Genomic DNA, 20,308 nt, shown 5'->3' on the forward strand with positions numbered 1-20,308 from the left:
AAAAACAATTTGCATCAAGGGAATCCAAACATCTTCTATAAGAGATGAATCAAAATCTTACTTACAAGTGAGTTTACTTCCACGGGAATACTTTTTTTTTTTTTTTTTTTTTTCATTCTGATTCTTACTTGAATTATGAAAACATGGGAATGGATGACAAAAGAAATGATATGCTCATTCCCACTCCTCATTTTCACGTGTCAAATATGCCTTAGAGTAATGAAGCCAAAAGATTAATACAAACAATTACATAAAGCTAGGAAGATAAAATTGAGGAGGATTAAAAATTTATTGTATTCCACCACTATTTTACTCAAATATTACATAATCACTTGTTTATAGATACTCATATTTGATAAAATATAAAATCCTAATAATAAATATAGAAACTTTCTAGGACTTGATGTTAGAGAAAGTTAATGTTTACCCTTAATTTAAATATTAATATTTATCTATTATTAGTTTAACTTAGAATAGAAAATAATTATTATTAGTTTGAATAAAAGAACATAGAAGGTCAAATTAATTTTAAAATTTATTTAGTCGAGATTTATCCCCACAAAAGTTATTTGTATATAAATATTCATCAATTATCAGTGAGAATAAAATACTATATTTTCTCAAACTCCTACTATCACTATATGGTATGGCACTAAGCTCCAAGACCATTGAATTCTAGAGCAATTGTTAACCAAACTACTTCTCATTTCAAAATCATTCTTGTCAATCACTACTCTTCTCATCAATCACCTTTGTCCCCATATGCTAATTTCTTTGCATTCTACTCCTAGTTTCACATTCACAATCACATCAAAGAACAATTTCAAAAAATAGAAAGGAACTCTATGAAACTTCCACTTATAATCTTTAGCCTTATCATCCATGGCCAATGACGAAACCAAACCCATTATCATCTAAAATACCAACACACCTCACCCCACTCTTATCACCTTTAATGTTTCCACTCAACTTCCCCTTAAACACACATCCATAAATTATCTCAAATGGAAAGTGCAATTGCAATCTCTTTTCATCGGCTATGATCTACTTGCCTATATTGATGGCACTAAACCTTGCTTGCCTACCATTGTTATTGCCAATGGTGCCACCTCACCAAACCTGACCTTCACTCTTAGGACTCATCAAGATAAATTGATTCTCAATGCTATCATCAACTCTCCCTCCCCGACTATTATGTCATTTATCTCTAGTCTACCACCACTCATGAGGCATGGACCATTCTTAGCAATGCATATGATTTTGTGTTCACATTAAACAAGTGAAAAGTCATCTCAAAGCCCTACTAAGGGTTCTCAAAGTGTTACTAATTCCTTCAGTATGTCAAAGCTCATGTTGATGAACTTGCTATTCTTGGAGCACCAATAGATGAAGAAAATCTCACTAAGAAAATTCTTAGTGGTCTTGAAGATAGATACAAAGAACTTGTCTGAGCTATGCTAGCTTGTGAAACTCCAGTCATGTCTACAAAACTACATAAAAAATTGTTGAATTTTAAGGCCTTTATATATGCTCCAGTAATTTAGTTGTCTTCTTTTTTGGTTACTGCAAATCCAATCAACCTAAATGACACAAGGTAGAATACTCCTATTGCAAATTAAAACCCCATGGGTTAGTACCTGTTGCCTTCTTTCGGGTGTCCACTGCCACCTACCACAACTGAATCCCAAGGAGGCCTCAAATACTACCAACCGTAGTATTTACTCAAAGCTACAAGGAAAATTGGTGCCATTTTTTTTTATTTATCCAATGCAATATAACCGATTCATTTTTCCTTGACCTTATCTCTAACTCCTAAATCATGGCATCCATGTGCTAGCATTGCTACCACAATTGTTGTTGCCACCATACCTTTATCATCGATCCTTGATAGAGATGTCTCTCACTATGTTACTACCATTGTAGGGCATCTCTCTTCACTCCCTCAACTCTAGCTTCAACGGTGTCTTAATTGTTGATGACACAAGACTTCCTATTGTCTATGTTGGTTCCACAACTCTAACCTCTCTTACTACCACCTTTACTTTAAATAATATTTTTTATGTTCCCAACATGTTAGAGAACCTACTATCAATTTCTCAATTTTATCATACTAATAATCATGATTTTAACAACTAAACCGGACCAGTCAGTCTGACCGTCGGTTGGTCACTATTCTGGTTCAGTTCATTGATTTGAGTCATCAAGGATTGGACCGGCATCGAACTGGTGGTCAGACGAGCAAATTGGATGAACCGAACTGGTGGTCAGACGAGCAAATTGGATGAACCGACCAATTCCCTCCAAACCGAATGGTTCAACTCAGTTTTTATTATTTTTTTCTCTCAAAAAAGACATCGTTTTGATGTTTTTAGCATCGAAGCGATGTCATTTTAATAACTATAAAAGATAACTTCCCCTTCCCCCCTAACCCGTTCCTCCATAGTCCATTCTCTCCAATCCAGCTACATTGTCGTCGGAGCAACATCAGAGCAACGTCGTCACCATCGGACCCGCTGTTGCTGCCCTGATGAGGACATTGAAAATTCTCTAAAATTTTGAATATTGTTGTGGCCTGTACGTTTAATATTTAGTATCTTTATATTTTATGTTTAATATTTAATGTTTTAATTTTTATTGATTTAATGAATGCATATTGAAATTTCAATAATTGATTTATTGAAATCAAGTCATCAGAAATTGAAAATCAATCATTTATCAAGTTGTATTCATTTATTGCATATTGAATCATTGATTTATCATTATTCATTAAATCAATTGAAATTTGAATCATTTCCACATTTTATTTTGTTTAGACTTTAGAGGTAGTATATCTTCTCCATAGACCTTGAAATGTACAAGACATGCCTTGTATATCCTTGACCAAATCTACCTTCAAACTTATTTATTTTCATCTTTGAATTTGTTGATGGATATTAATTTCTACATATATAGATAATTTGTTGATGGATATTTCTAAATACATATCTTTCCTCGAAGGTTGCTAATTTGTAACTCATGCATGATAATTCATGAGTCCCTTCTAACGTGAAATCTTCTACTCTTGTCTTAATAGTTTAAATCAAAGAGCAATATTATAGAGATCATCTTCCTCAAGATCATCATCAAGCTAGTAATGATGGATATGTAGTAATACTTCTACTTCTCTTTCAAAATGGTATACCACTCAAAGTCATTGCATTACTGCAATAATGAAGTTGTTCTGAAAACCTACCTCCAACAGCCATTAGCTTTCTTCTCACTTCCTCTCTCAGATCTTCAACGTGCTTCCTCTCACGAGCATGGGTTATCTTTACAATCAAATTGCACCAATGCATTATTGCAACACACAAAGTTTTCTCTAGTCTAAATAAAAATAGGAAACTAAATGGATCCTAATCATTGAAATTCAATTATTAAATAATTTTCAAACATCCGATCACACAAATATTGGAATTATGATACCTTCATGGTTGTATAAGATTTTCCATTAAACTCCATTTATGTTTTCACAAATTACCTTAGCTTCAACAGTGTAGTCTATGAATCGATCACCTCAAATACTATGGTGAAAATTTTCCAATCCATGGTTAAATTCACATTTTCCATTTTGTGACGGAGGGCATGCAGAGTTGAGTGCTAGACATATAAGATGCTACGAACAATATTAGCAGAGTACCGGACATATAACATGAGATTGGATGACTAACAATGGATCCAACCAATGTCAATCCGTAGGTATTTAATTCAAAATACGTGCTAGGCTGATTGCGAAAATGGGCCTAAGACTGTTCAGTGAACGTGTAGATTTCCTTGTCAACGCAACTCTTCCACACAAAAAAACGTGTTAAGTTGAATTTTTTCTATAATTCTTTCAAATTTGGAAACATTTTCTACGAAATTTTCTCTAATTCCTAATTGTGACAACATTGTGCATGTGAGAGTTTTGTTTCAAATATATTAACAAAAGAATACAAAAATAAAATAAACCACATGGTGATGGTTAAGATCTTGCCCCAAATGCTAGGGTGATAACTTGCAGTCCGGCGATTAGTCTCTGGATTAGCATCTGGGGCTGAGTGATCAGTAGACATGTTGCTGGTAACAAGAATTGTACCTCACTCAGGCATTTGATTGATAAGTATATATGAATATGATAGCTTGGAATCTTCAGTATTTATAGGAGGGTTCATTACAATTATTGAAATCCAGGACGTGGGAAAACAGATTAAATGGCCAAGGGAAAGCAGACGTGGAACATTATTGAGATTACTTCGAATTTCATTAAAACTTATTAAATTTTTATTAATTATGGTCAACAATAAAATAAAAAATATTAAAAATATAAATAAAACTAAAAAAAAAAAAAAAAACTTCAACACTAAATACATAATATCGATATTGTTAACCATATATAAAGGAATCAAGGGGCCGTATTCATAAATTGCCCTAAAACATGTGTGAAAATTAATGAGATTGTTGTACATATATATTAAAAGAACCACATGAAAACCTTACTAAAGATTTCAAAATGCTATATTCAACTCTTATCGAATGAATATCCGTTTCCAAAGGCTATAAAAACCTTGTCTAGCTAAGAGATTTTTTTATGCAAAGTTTGATATCGGGAAAGTGCTAAAAAAAGAAAAAGGAAAATATTCTCAATGAAAATTAAAGTATGAAGGAAAATGAATTATAATTAAAATTTATTATAAATTTATATATTTTCAAATTATTTAGTCATTATATAAAAAAGTTGAAATAGATAAAATAAATCTAAAGTGACATAAAAATAATTCACTAACTTTATATTTTTTTTACATTTTTTTTTTACTTTTTCTTTTGTTCTATATTTTCTTATTATTTTCTTTTCTTTGTATTTCTCCACAAGTTTTTCAGGAATGAAACATAGGTTAAGGGTTGACACTCCAAGAACATACATAATTTTAAAAAGTGTATGGATAAAATTTTTAAATATAGGTCCCATCGTTCTCAATCAAGTTTATTCACATCTTGTATCGTACAATCACCTTGAAGGGAGTGAATAGATAGTCTTCTTGAATTCAACCCAACATATGCCAATTTTTAGTTTCTATATGTTCTTTGATAAGGATATAAAGAATAAATAAAAACAAAGAATCATTTAAAAATACAAGCTATTACATGGAAAATCACCCACAAAACCTCGACTTTGATATAAAAGCCACATGGTCAAAGACCATAAATTTAAAATCCCCTAAAATTCAAGGATAAGTACATAGTGTTATCTAACAATTATTATTCCCAAAGATTTATATCCCAAACTTACACCTAATCTCATGTCTATGATGCAAAAGTACCATTCTCCTTGGAGGATTCTTCAACACCTTGAGAGGATGCGATCTTCCATCACAAACTCACTGAACAAGCTTAAAATGCTTTGAAAGTTTTTTATTAAACACAAAGAATAATGACTTTAAGTTTAGGGGATGATCTTTGAAAATTCTCCTAAGAGATTTATATTATAGAAATCCTAGTGGGCTTGGCTCAATTTACAAATGATATTTTACCAAAAAAAAAAAAAGAAAAAAAGTCAGGAAAGAAAGATTTTCTTTTTTAAACTTTAAAAATATTTTTTAAAATTAAAAGAGATTTGAAAGATTTTCCACTTTAAATTCTAAATTTAAATTCATTTTCAAATTTTTATTTTCAATTTCCATGTAAATACTTATGCCTTTTGTGTCATTTCTATCAATCAATTCGGTTATACTTATTTGTTTAATCCCAAGTTAATTATGCAGAAAACTTGAATGTTGAAAGGAGTGTAAATCACAAAAAATATACAAAGTCCTAAAACAAATTAATGGAGTAATATTGCATATTTAATCTAACTAGACTAATGCATTAATACCCTAATAATCTTTCCTTTGATAATTTTATAAAAAATAATGATTATATATAAATCTTAGGGTTTACAAATCAATCAATATCACTCATGTCTCAATTAAATATCCTAATGACTAGTATTCAATGCATGCAACACATTGAATTTTTTTTTAAATGAAACCCTTTATTGAACCAAATTCTCAAAAGAACAAAAAAAAATAGTATTAAAAAAATCCTTTTTGTTGATTCCAATTAAGCAACAGTGATGAGTTAGCAAAATTCTCAAAAATAAATAAATAAATAATCTAAACAACAATTTTATTATTTGTTCAAATTTTTAGTTAAGCTTTTATTAAACTCTAACTAAAACAATGAATTTATAGACCTAGTAAATAGAAAAGGAGTTTGTAATCATAATTAGTAATTTGATTACCTTGACAAAATCTAGAGATGAAAGGAAAGTGACATAGAATTGCTTGTTTGACAACTATGTTGTGTATTAGTGTAAAAAATAATTTTCAAACATTAAAAGCATGTTTGTCAAATTCTCTACAATAAAAAAAAACAATTTTTTTATATATACTACTTTATTTTCAATCATTCTTTTATTTATATATTATTTTTTAAACAACCACAAAAAACGAATGAAAACAATTAACAACAATTGAAACTTTTTCTCAAAAATATCCTATTTTCCAAATAATTTTCAAAAATCTATTTTTGAAACAATAAACACAAAAATATGTTCTCATTTTTTTTTCCTCGAAAAGAAAAAGTTAATTTTTGAAAAAAAATGAACCAAATCTTAACTTCTTTAGAAATATTTTAGGCAAATATTTACCCACACCTTAACAAATGATAGAAGAAATATAGTTACCAAATCTTAATTTCTTTACAAATATTATATGCAAATATTTACCGACTTTAATAAATGATAGTAGAAACATATTTCCCCAAATGTTATATACTCAACCTCTTTTAAATTATTATAAGCAACCACTCAAAAAGTACTCAAATCTTTTGCATTTCATACAAAAAATATTAAAATAAGGACCGAGGAATGCGACAACAGCAATGAGAAAAGCCAATACAATCTATTTTTAAAAAGGGAGATTTAATAAAAGTCAAACTAAAACTTCAAGCCCAACATAGCCACACTCAGTAATACCAAGTAGGGCAATATACAAAACACTTGACCCTTCTTTTCATATTAACATCCAAAACCCACAACCCTTTCTATAGAAGAACACTAGAGGCCCGTTATTCAATGGTGATGGTGCCCACTTGGATTTTCTAGAGATTCTCATTTAAATAATTATTATTGGTTCAAATTCAGTTCTTTGACAATTCTCTGAGAAGAAAATTTAAAATTTTCAAATTCCAAAACTCAGATTCGTTTGATCATAAATAGCTAATCAAGAAAGAAAGAAAGGGTAGCGAATTCGAAAAAATATAATTTCTTTTCATTTTGGCAAAAATGATACTAGTTTGTTGGTATATTAGTTATTTTTTAATGGATTTTCTTTCCCGTATGCTAGGGAAAGTGCCTCACCTTTCTACATTAATTATTAGAGTAATATTCTCGAATCTTTATAAAATAGAATGGAAAGAAGCAAAAACAAAAGGAGATTGGAAAACTAGAAAGGGAGGAAGAAGTCTAGTGCTAGTTCTTATTAGAACTTCTTTATCCAACTTTTATTTTTGAGCAGCTTCTTTGTTCTCTTATTTCTATTGAAAGAAAGACGAAATGTCTTTTTCTCTTCTTTCTTTTTGATCTAATCCCTTCGACAAATTTTAGTTTTGACCGATGCCCCTCATGCTAAATGGGTGTAACAAAGCTGTTTGAAAAATGGAAAGGTGCACATTAGATTAAAATTGATGAATTGTGTTTTGTCAGATAGAATTTTTTAAAAAGATTCCTCATTTTGTTAAAAAAAAAAAAAAAAAGGAAAAAATTGAATCTAAATAAAGGTGCATATGGGAGAAGGGGCCCCCACTACTCCTTCATTAAGGGGTGGCCTCATTTTATATAGCTTATGATTGGAAATTTCATTTCATTTATTTTGGCATGCGGACTTTTCTAGTTTGTATCATACTCTTCATTGGAGATGTGATCCCACATTTTCACGTGCATTCTCATTCGATGGCGAGACTCACTTTTTGTTTGTGAGAAAATTATTTTATAAATAATAGATTCACCACTTATTTTCATTTTATTTTTTTTAAAGGGAAAACAAAATAAGAAAGAGAAACCCTATGAAAATTACTCATATTTCTTTAGAAAGGCTTTGTCTTTGAAAACCCGAGTCTAAGTCCGGAGGATCAAGTTATTTATCAGGAAGGTACAGTGAAGAACTTAGCACCCCTCTAGGCCTAGAAGCTAGGTCTCTACTAAGTAAGTTGAAATAATTGTGAAGATCAATTTGTTGATTCATGGACACTATGAACTAAATGAACATAATTCATTAATTTGATAGAGAAAGATGTACCTGGTTTGCATTCCAAGCGCTTTCAGAAAACGCAAAAGTTAAAATAGCAAACAATAACATCACATTACACTCTAAGCAATCACATACTCCACAACAAATCATGTCTAATGTCACACAATCTCAACATAATCAGCAAACACTAATAGATAGCATTCAATCACAAGCTCTAATCTGAATAAATTGTAAAGAAAAGGTTTGCATACTTGGTTCAACATCTTAAAGATTTTTTTATAGAGATGGAATTAATTCATAAATAATAGTAATGAATTTAAAAAGGAATTAGAAACTAAACTTATATATAATCAATGTAAAATTTATTTTACAAAAAAAAATAAAAATTTCAGCAAACGGTTAAAACAGGAGATCCTATAGAATAAATCTAAAACAAATATCTAGAAGTTGAATTTCATTATGAAAATTTTCAGAGAATATATTCTATGTGTCTAGTTTATCATCCAAGTGATCAAATTAATCAACTAGCTTTCATTTAATACCAGATTGCATAATGATATCAGTAGGTTCGAAACTGGACATCTTGCTAAAGTATTTAACATCTAATTTTTTTTAATTAACTTGGAGATGTTCTAAAATCCTGAAAAATTCAAAAAACTAGCTTAATATGTCTATTTTAACTGAAAAATAATCACAAGGCAATATCATATTTATAACATATTTAAAAATAAGTAAACACCTTTCAGCTCCATAAAATGCCTGTACAGTGGGTGTGAGAATAAAAAATCATATCTCTCTTTTCAGTAATCATTTATTAATATTTTATGTGTCAAACGTTGAGTTTGGGAAGTCTAAATTAAGGTTAAAATTTTCAATGATTTTAATGAGATCATTTAATAATTTAATTTTGCAAAGCAAGAGTGAGTATCAAAAGCAGAGGGAAATCTGAACCTTCTAAAAGAACGATTTATATCTTTTAATCAAGAAATTATTTTTGAATAAAATAAAATTCTAAAATTAAGTTTAAAGAGTCTAGAATATTATAGAATAATTATAAAAATTTTAAAGAGTTTATAAATGCCGGATTATAATTTACGAGTTCAAATATGCAGTGGGCTGTCAATAGTCTCAATAGAATTTTTTTTTTTGAATTTTTTTTTTGTATGTAGTTATTTATTGAATCCCATTTAATCTACGTGAATCCATTCATAAAGAATCCATTACTTGGAACTATAAAATTTAATTCACGTGTATTTTAAACCAAAATTAATTTTTAAAACCTTTCCAAGTTGTATACCAAATAAAAAAAAAAGGGCAGCATTATTCTTTTTAGAAATTGAAATTTTATACTTCAAAGAGACTAAGATTGGTTTTGTTATGAATGAGGTATAAAATCAATTTTAAAAAAATAAACAGTTTATGTATATTTTTAAATTTATGAATTTGGATTACCAAAAAAAATTGTAAGTGTACATGTGTGGATTATTTTAGGAAATTAAGATAAGTCAAATTTACATGGATCAAAATAAAGATATTCAAAGCCAATTGTCAGGTGATTCTCCAATGGCTTACTTAGATGAAAAGAAATTTTGGAGAAAAAAAATTAACTATATCCGAGTCATAATTCATCAAACAATCCATATTTAATCATTAACTTTGTAAATTTCAGATTTTAACAACACTCATGTATGGCCTAATTCGTCCTCCACACCCAACTTAAACTAACAAGTATTCAAAAATAGTGATAAAATTAATTTACTTACATCATATTGAAGTTCAAACCAAACATAAAATATTTGTTCCACCATTATATGAACAAAACACTAATTCTCTTAATAATCTTCATATTATTAATTCAAATTTTATGTAAGCATTAACAATAAGATCATTGGAATTTTTATTTTTCATTTAATGGATCATGCTTCATTAGCATTAGCATGCATTTGTATTAAAGAAATTCAATTTCTCTATTCTATTTTCTGTTGATTTTTAATATATATATATATATATATAGAAGTCATGGTATCTCATTTTTAAATTTGACATCCAACATCTATTTCCATAAAAATCAATCTCACTACACCTCATTTCTTTTACATTCTAACATGCATTTTCATATAAAAATCCAACCAATATATTTCATTTATGTTGATTTCTAACATGCATTTTCCATAAATTAGAATCACGATAAAAATAAAATGAACAAGAGAACACATTGCATCTTGGCTTTCATTATATTAGTTGGTAAGAGCCCAACTAAAACTGACTTGGAGTTGAAGAATACTTTAACCTAAGCCCAATCAATTTAAGTGTTGGAAATAATTATCCAAATTTGTCCTAGTAGATATTCTGTTTGGTATAGATTAAGTCTTACTTGGCTGCTTTGCTTAAGAAGAAAGTTGTTACCTATAAATATTATATATATTTTTTATAAGGATATTTATATTTATTCTGTTGTGTAATGGATAAAATATGAATTAATGCCTTGAAGTCAAAATTAATGTACTGCTACCGTGCATTATTGGTCATTTGAAGTTGCATTCACTAGTCTTTAAAAGACAACATATGTCTACTAAGCATAATTTGTTTCATTGCAAAGTACATTTGATTTGAAGCCTGTCTTAATTTGTTTTCAGCACCATTAGAATATAATCTTAATTAAACATGTGGCTATTTGTAAAGTAAATTTAATAATAAAAGACATTTATAATTCTCTAAAAATTATTCTCGAACTTCTTCGACATGTTAATTTGTAGATATGGTAAACTTGTGAACTTGGAAATCGTGATTAATGTTCTCGAAATATTACTGGTATAGGAAATTATGAAAGAATTTCACTCAATGATTTTTTGTTGAAATTTTGATAATATATCTTGATTAATCATGACATTTTGTTATTTTTTTCGATTAATCACTAATTTTTTTACAATTTATGGTAATCTTATCTTGTAAGTGGCTACATCAGCTTGCTGAAACAAACTTGAAAGTGCATGTAGGAAGGGAGGTGACAACTTTGCACCTGAGCTACTTTCCCTTAATGTTTATAATTACATGTACTATATGTAACCTAATCTTATGACATATCCATGCACAAAATTAAATATTAAAATAAAATGTTAAAAAATATTAATTTAAATTTTTTTTTCAAATTTATTTTAACTTGATATTAAAAAATAAAAATAAAACCTTCTCATGACAATTCTTTTAGTAAGTCTTTTTTTAAAAAAATACTTTACATATATTAAGCAAATAATGAGGAAGAAAAAAAGTTGTAAATGAACTTCAAATTCCAACCTCATATAATATCATAACTTTTATTTTTTACAGGTATATTATAAAACTTTTAGCATGTCTAATAATAATAATAATAATAATAAACCATGAATTTTTAAGTTTTTTTTTTTATCTCTTTGTATGTTCTAGACCATTTCTACAAGAAGTGATTTTCTATGGAGAATTTTCTCCATCACGTGATCTTTGAATAATAGAAAAGTGTCAAACTTGATCCAAGTGTTTTAAACATATATTAAAACGGGTGCAAGAAATAGAAAAGGAAAATCAATATCAAACCTGCTTATGTTTGCATCAACATTAATACATTTAGCCCAAGTGATAGTATGATGTAAAGCACTACCAAACCGAGAGAGAAACTAGTAGGAAACATTATATGTCTCTCCCATATTATTACAATAGTTTTTATTCACGCAAAAGCCCAAACCATTAGGGGCGGCTAAGGTACGAAGTGGACCTTTTTTCTTTTCTTTTTTCCTTTTATAGTGATTTATTAGATATTACTGCTTCCACAAGGCAATCAACTACTCCATTTGGTTATATTACAGCGTTGATGAAGACAGACGCAATGTTATCCCTCATCACTTTCCCAACATGTGTGTACGAATCTTGCTCTTTGTAAATGACATCCGCGGTTCGTGTAAGATTGAGAATACGAGCAAGGAGAGGCATTGAAACAGCAGTAGGTTTGAGGCATTCCTGGTTAATATCCAGCCATGCATTCTCAATTTGCTTTTGAAATTCACTGTATACTTGTTCCTCAGAGACACCATATTGCTTCATGTAACATTCAACAGCTGAGCCCAGATGCCCTCTCTTTTGCTCGAACTGCATGTATAATACAGAAGTTGAGAAAAAACCAGTGTGTTATATTCTCCCCATTTGAATCATATATTCTTCATACCTTATGTGATTTGATGTCATCCATGAGCCTCGCAATGAAATTTGAAGATGACATAATCTTAGGATCGCTGGTCACCCAATCAAAGGCCTCATTTGTTGCTATTTCTTCCATTCCCACGAAGGACGTGGTTGCAAGCATGCAGTATCCAGAGCTTACCAGTGCAACACGCATGTACTCTTCAAATGTTGGTACGTGTTCTTCATGTAACCATTTGGCCTCAGCAAAGTAAGCTCGAACTTGATTCTTCATCTAAAGAACATTCATCCAAGTTATATCTATGTATATATGAGACCATATAAAATATCATCAATGAAAAAGGTGGGGATCCAGAGTTAAAGATGTCCTACTACTTCTTTGGCATAGTGAGCCCGATATTGGTTTCCTTCTTTCTCCATCTCTTCCTCGATTTCTTTGTACACATCTAAGAGTACCGCATAGCAGAGTTTCATGTATTCTGGAAGCTGATCTATGCTGTTAATATCCCACCTGAAAATAAAATAATGATCCTTGATTTAAGTATATATAAATACATCTATTATACACAATCAAGGTTGGTAATGTGCAAGGAGCAAACCTCTCAATGGCTTCTATGAAGAGATCGAGTTCTTCGGGTGTGCCATATGCATCATGGATATCATCTAGAATGGATGTCATGGCAATTGCTTTGGTTAGAATTCGTCTACCCCGTAAGTATTGAGGCTCAAAATACACCCCAAGCATCCAAAAGTAGCATTCAACCAATCTGTCTCGTGCAAAAGGTAACTTTGTAGCAAAGTCTAATTCTTTCCACCACCTAAAAGACATTAATATGATCAGCATACAGGAAAGTGATAAGAATGGCCAAGTACATGTGGGGTGATAAAAAAACCAACCTTGCAAGATTGCTTAGCTCTTCCTTGTGCAGTGACTGCACTAGATTGAAATCTAATTTTGCTAGCTCTAGTAATGTTTTATCATGGAAAGCTTCATCTTGGTAGACAGATATATACCATCTTGCCTCTAGCCTCTCCAAACCTTTTCTAATGGGCCGGTTCAGGGCATGAGCAACTTGTTCTGCAAGATGATATCCTAAACTTTCTACCATGGCCTTGAGGTGAGTGGTGGTGAAAGCAAGTGCTTTTGCAAGTATGTCCTCTCCATGAACTCTGAGATGTGCAGCCTCATACAAGCCTAGCATGCCTCTTACATCACTGACTAAAGCTTTCTTGAAGTTACCCTTTTCATCCTTGAACTCATTGAACAAGCCTACATAAATACCGTAATTTAAACATACATAAGATTGGACTTATGAGAAGGATACATTTTAGCTTATACATGATAATTCTTTGGGCTCTTACCACATGAAATATTGAACCCAGCTTGTCTTAGTAACCGAAATTGAAGAGCAACATTATAGATATCACCTTCCATATCATCGCCATTAGGATAGCTATCATAAATATGTTGTAACACTTCTTCTATCTCTCTTTGAAAGTGGTATGCCACCCCAAGACGTTGCACAGCATCGATAAATTTTAGTTGTTGGGAAGTGTTACCAGCTGTATTCATTAGCTTCCTTCGAATTTCCTCTTTCAGATCTTCAAGCTGCTTCTCTTTGCAGGCACGTGTTACCTATGGCAACCAAGTAATTTTACTAAACAACACATCAAGAAAAACAACTTTCGAATATACAGGTATTTAACACAGATTTTCATTCAATTACCTCGTCCTCGGGAGTGTAGGATAAGAACTGGTCACCCCAAATGTTAGGATGATACTTGACCACTGGACGATTTTCCAGTTCAGGACATTGGCCTAGAGGGCTTGCTAAGACTTGACCCGACATGTTAAATTTTTTGGAATGGTAGTAGAACACTTCTTTGAAAACTGACTTGGAAAGTATGAGTGCAAAAGCTTGGGAAGCTCCATTGCATTTATAGGGCTGCAATGGCCTCCAGAAGCTGTATGTTGTTGAATATAATGTATGAAAGAGATTGATGACATGAAAGAGAAACCCCTTGCCTAAATTCACGCAAAAGGCCAAACCGTTAGGGGCGGCTAAGGTTGTGTTAAGTTGAATGGTATGTGGGATTTGGTTTAGTTTTGGGGCCCACGGTGTGAAACAGTCGTGCTCAGAATAGACTATAAAATAATATCAATCCGTAGGTATTTAATTCAAACAACGTGCTAAGTTGATTGGGAAAATGGGACTAAGTCTGTTCAACGAATAAGGTAGATTCCCTTGCCAAAAAGGTGTGTTAATTGTTCGAATTTCTTCCACAATTCATTTTAAATTTTGAAATTAATTTGATTTTATTTCACAATTCTTTTTTAAAATTAGAAATTAATTTGAATTTCTTCCACAATTCTTTTTAATTTTGGAAATTAAATTGATTTTATTTCACAATTCTTTTTTAAAATTAGAAATTAAGTTGAATTTCTTCCACAATTCTTTTCAAAATTGGAAATTAAGTTGAGTTTCTTCCACGATTCTTTTCAAATCTATAAAAATCTTCTATCTCTAATTCCTAATCATGAAAACGATGTGCATGCGAAAGTTCTATTACCAATATATATAAACAAATATATATTTTATCTTTATTTTTTCATATTTTCCTTGAAATTTTGAGAAAATAATTTGGTCTACATGCATTCCCATAAAAATTTATATATTTATGATAAATAAAATATTTATTTTTTTTATGAATATTTTCACATATGAACTAAAGAAAATTATTTATTTATAGTATTTTTAAATTTTAAAATAACTAAAGAAATTGTTTATATTATTTTAAAATTTTATATTTTCATATGAAAATTAATGTCAATGATTATGATTTTAGGTTATTTCTTATTAAGTGTGATTTGAACTTATGTCTTGGTTAAAATGTATAATTTTTTAATTATATGAAAGAAAAATAGGTAATGGTTGTAATAATTTGTTTAGTTAGAATTTCTTTCATTTAGACTTTAGGATGCATTTGAGTTTAATTTGTTTAAATTATCAAGGAAACATGTGAACAACATAACATCACTAATTTGAATTAACACTTTATATAACCTTAAATGTATAAACCAAAGTATTATAGTTCTACAAACATGAAAAACGATAATGTTGAATATAATGTATGAAAAGTTGAAAGTAATTTAATTCAAACATGTCTTCATGTCCTTGGTGGTTGCACCTCTATCTTAATTATCATTATTAACCTGTCTCCTCTACAAACAAGGATGATGAACGAAATAACAAATGAAATTTGTAATCCAATTTTTACGATAACAAATAAAATTCGGAGGATACAAAAGTTTTGGAATTAAATTATTATCTTATAAAATCAAGTTTAGTATTTTGATTTCAATGTCAATGATAGACATTGACATTGACAAAAGCATGAATATGAAAAAAGTATAACAATTTATAAAATTATTCTTTATATTTTTCAAAGTGATTTTGGCATATGCTTAAACTTTGCAAAAAAAATTGCTTATAATAATTAGAAAGAAACCTTAATTCTACAAAATCACTCCAAAATGTAATTTAAAATATGTGATTCAAATGTGTGTTTTGTTAGGTTAATAGAAAGCCTTTAAGCTGTCCTTTGAAGTGTGTGTTTTGTTTGGCCCACCCATTTATGTTTAACATGTCATGTGGTTTTAAATTTGACATGTGAGGGCAATCAAAGGCTGAATCAAAGGGCCCCACCAAAGGACTACGACCACTGCATGCCTGCAATTCCATGTGAAGGCGTTCTCATCGTGATTCGTATCCAAAGCTTGTGCGTAAAATTCTAGGGGTATTGCTATTGCTATTTCTCTCTTTTTTTTCTTTCTTTTTTTTTCTTTCTTCTTTTTTTTCTTTTATTTTATTTTATTTTATTTATTTATTTTTTTATTTTTAAAATAAGAAGTTATACAAGGTTTTTCTCTCTCTCTTTTTTTTTAATTTTATTTTCCTTTTTTTACAAATAAATGATCACTCTAAAAAACCTAAAAAAGGTTTTCAAATAATCATTTTTCATAATAAATGACTATCTCATTGAGTAGGAACACGTGAAAAAAGTGCATGAGTCCATAATAATATAAATTATAATTATTATATAAATATTATATCAACTTTTGGTTAGATTCGAGATGTCACAACCTTGGTAAGAGCCCAACTAAAACTGACTTGGAGTTGAAGAATACTTTAACCTAAGCCCAATCAATTTAAGTGTTGGAAATAACTAAGCCCAATAGAAGTTCGTCATGTACAATCTCAAGATCAAATAGCTGATGTTCTCATAAAGGCCACCTCTAGTTCCAATTTTCCAGCCTTAAGACACAAACGATCAGAGTTGAGGATCTCAGCACTGAGTTTGAAGGGGGCTGTTAAGAGAAGTTAGCTTGTTGTTACAGGTTGTTATTAAGTTGTTGAAAACAGAACAAGAAAAAACTTTTAGTGCTAGATCTTGACTAATAAAACTGTATTTAAGAAACCATTTGTAATAATCTTGGTAGAGTTGCTATGACAAACCATTCTTCATAAAGTTCTTTTATTCTACGGATTTCTCTAACACACCTTATTACAGTGATTTATAATAAATAAATCCATTTGGTCATACTATGGGGTCAATGAGCACAGATCCAATATTATTCTTCATCACTTTCCCAACATGTGTGTACCCGTCTTCCTCCTTGTAAACGACATCCATGACTCGTGAAAGATTGACCACACGATTGAGGAGAGGCATTGGAACAGCAGTAGGTTTGAGGCATTCCTGGTTAATATCCAACCATGCATTCTCAACTTGCTTGTGGAACTCACTGCACACTTGTTCCTCAGAGACACCATATTGCTTCATGTAACATTCAATGCCTGACGCCACATGCCCTCTCTTTTGCTCAAACTGCATGTAGAATATTAACAAAAAATTAAGGAAAACCAGTATATTATATTCTCACTCTAAAGATAAAAATTTTGACTATTAGATGATGGGCCAATAATGCATATAAAGGTGATTGGGTTGAAGTTCACTAAGTTAACATGTCAAGCTCACAACTTAACCCAAAAGCCCTACTCCCTCAATTGCTATATTTGGAAGCAACTCATGTACATTCACCATACCTCATGTGTTGTGATGTCATCCATGAGTCTTAAAATTACAGCTGCAGCCGTAAGAATCTTAGGATCACTGAACACCCAATCAAAGGCCTCTTTTGTCATGATTTCTCCCATTCCAATGAAAGACCAGGTTGTAAGCATGCGGGAACTTGAGGTTACGAGTGCAACAAGCATATACTCTTCTATTGTTGGTATGTATCCTTCATGGGCCCATTTCGCCTCAGCAAAGTAAGCTCGAACTTGGTTCTTCAACTGAAGAATGTTCATCCAAGTTTTAGTTATATCTATATATGCATGAAACTCAATAAAATATATCATAATGCAAAATGTGGAGATTTTAGAGTTAAAGTTGTCCTACTACTTCTTTTGCATAGTGAACCCGATATTGGTTTCCATCTTTCTTCAACTCTTGGTCAATTTCTTTGTACAGATCTAAGAGTGTCACATAGAAGAGTTTCATGTATTCTGGAAGGTGATCTATGTTGCTAATATCCCACCTGAAAATAAAATACCTAGCCTGATTAGAGTAAATTTACATATAATACAAAATCAAGTTTGGTAATCTCCGTGTATCAAACCTCTCAATGGCTTCTGTAAAGGGCTGGAGTTCTTCAAGTGTGCCATATGCATCATAGATATCATCTATAATGGAAGCCATGGCAAATAATTTGGTGAAAATTCTTCTAGCGCATGAATATTGGGGCTCAAAGTACACCCCAAGTATCCAGAAATAGCCTTCCACAAATCTATCTCGTGCGAAAGGTAGTTTTGTAGCAAAGTCTAATTTTTTCCACCACCTAAAATACATTAATGTGATCAGCATACAACAAACAGATAAGAATGAACAAGTGCATGTGGGGTGATTTAAAAACCAACCTTGCAAGATTGCTTAGCTCTTCCTTGTGCAGTGACTGCACTAGATTGAAATCTAATTTTGCCAGCTTTAGCAAAGTTTTATCATGGAAAGCTTCATCTTGGTAGATAGATATATACCATCTTGCCTCTAGCCTCTCCAAACCTTTCCTAATGGGCCGCTTCAAGGCATGAGCCGCTTGTTCTGCAAGAGGGTATCCTAAACTTTCTACCATGGCCTTGAGGTGAGTGGTGGTGAAAGCAAGTGCTTCTTCAAGTATGTCCTCTCCATGAACCCTGAGATGTGCAGCTTCATACAAGCCCAACATGCCTTGTATGTTGCTGATCAAATCCTCCTTGAAGCTACCTTTTTCATCCTTGAACTTGTTGAATATATCTGCATGAATACCACCATTTGAACAATAAGACGGTTGCATTTTTTACTTATGCAATATTGATAATTGATTACTTGGTCTCTTACCACATGAAATATTGTACCCTTGTTGTCTCAGTAGTCGAAATTGAAGAGCAATGTTATAGAGATCATCATCTGTATTGTCGATATCATGAAATCTATCATAAATATGTTGTAATGATTCTTCTATCTCTCTTTCAAAGTGGTATGCCACCCCAAGCCTTTGCACTGCATCAATGAAGTTCAACAATTGGGAATGGTTACCAGCAACAACCATTAACTCCCTTCTGACTTCCTCTTTCAGATCTTCAACTTGCTTCTCTTTGCAAGCACGTGTATCCTGTACCAACAAATTTTACCAATTAACACATTGATAAACCATTAAGCTTGACACATATTTTCATTGAATTACCTCATCTTCGGGAGTGTAGGCAATGAACTGGTCGCCCCAAATGCTAGGGTGAAACTCTGCCCTTGGGCGATTTTCGGGTTTAGGAATTTGGACGAGAGGACAAGCTGAGACTTGAATAGACATGCTACTTCCTTGGAACAATGATGATTGATGAACACCCTAAATGATGAATTGGCAAGTATGAGCGAAATAGCTTGGCAAGCTCCATAGTATTTATAGGGCGGAACTTTCAGTGTCATTGGAGGAATTTTCTTTATTATTTTCAAAAAATATTATTAAAAAATAGTTATTTGAAATGAATATAATAACACCATATTTATGTTTATTATCTTATTTTTAAATTAAATAGTCTATTCAAAAGACCAATTTATTTTTTATATTAAACTTATTTTTTAATAAAACAAATTTATTTTTTGTAATCGTCTTCTCAAAATGGATTCATTGAAAATTTTTATCTTTTCAATATATATATATATATATATATGAGTTGGACATGAAGTAGAATTATTCTTGATGGAACAAATTTTAAAAGGTTACTCTACCATGCAAAAAGTTACTCTACCATGAATTTTGTTGAAAAGCAATTTGGATCAGTTTGGGGCACATGGTATCAGTTTGGCCTGCAGATAAATGAAAATAATTTATGGTTTTGAGATTCGGATTGGAGTATATATTTAATTTGAAATGTTTTTTTTTTTTTTTTTTTTTTTGTCTTCTACCTAATTGGTTTGATTCTCGGCTGCGTATTTGTTTTTTTCCCTATCTTGGGATTATAAATCTTTTATATTAACACTAGGCTAAGATAGATCCCTTTGTGTGATTTCTTAGAATATTTCCTGGTTCATTAACACATCGTCTAGAGTTTCATAGGTTTTGAGTGACCTCTGCTCTATTTAAAATGATTGTGATTTGTGTTTCATTAATTTGATTTATCTTTTCTAGCAAATGGATCACTGGTTTTGGACCTTTGGTGTTTGATTACTATGATTTTACAGGTTCTACTCTTGGTCTAGTTCTTGTAGTGTAACCAAAAATGGTTTTTGTCTGTTCC

The 20,308-nt window shown here is 30.9% G+C and overlaps 1 protein-coding gene and 1 pseudogene across 1 annotated transcript; both read right to left on the reverse strand.

Moving 5' to 3' along the window:
* Positions 1-11,878: 11,878 nt before the first annotated feature.
* LOC117906216 (valencene synthase-like) lies at positions 11,879-14,478 on the reverse strand. Its single transcript, XM_034819190.1, has 7 exons — positions 14,201-14,478; positions 13,836-14,109; positions 13,371-13,743; positions 13,073-13,291; positions 12,846-12,984; positions 12,499-12,747; positions 11,879-12,422 (listed from the first exon to the last, which is right to left on the reverse strand). The coding sequence occupies exons 1-7, from the start codon at positions 14,321-14,323 to the stop codon at positions 12,132-12,134; spliced, it is 1,668 nt and encodes a 555-aa protein (XP_034675081.1). The 5' UTR covers positions 14,324-14,478; the 3' UTR covers positions 11,879-12,131.
* A 2,465-nt stretch (positions 14,479-16,943) lies between these two features.
* LOC117906215 lies at positions 16,944-19,465 on the reverse strand (annotated as a pseudogene).
* Positions 19,466-20,308: the final 843 nt, after the last annotated feature.

This window comes from Vitis riparia, chromosome 18, assembly GCF_004353265.1.
Source record: "Vitis riparia cultivar Riparia Gloire de Montpellier isolate 1030 chromosome 18, EGFV_Vit.rip_1.0, whole genome shotgun sequence".
NCBI lineage: Eukaryota > Viridiplantae > Streptophyta > Magnoliopsida > Vitales > Vitaceae > Vitis > Vitis riparia.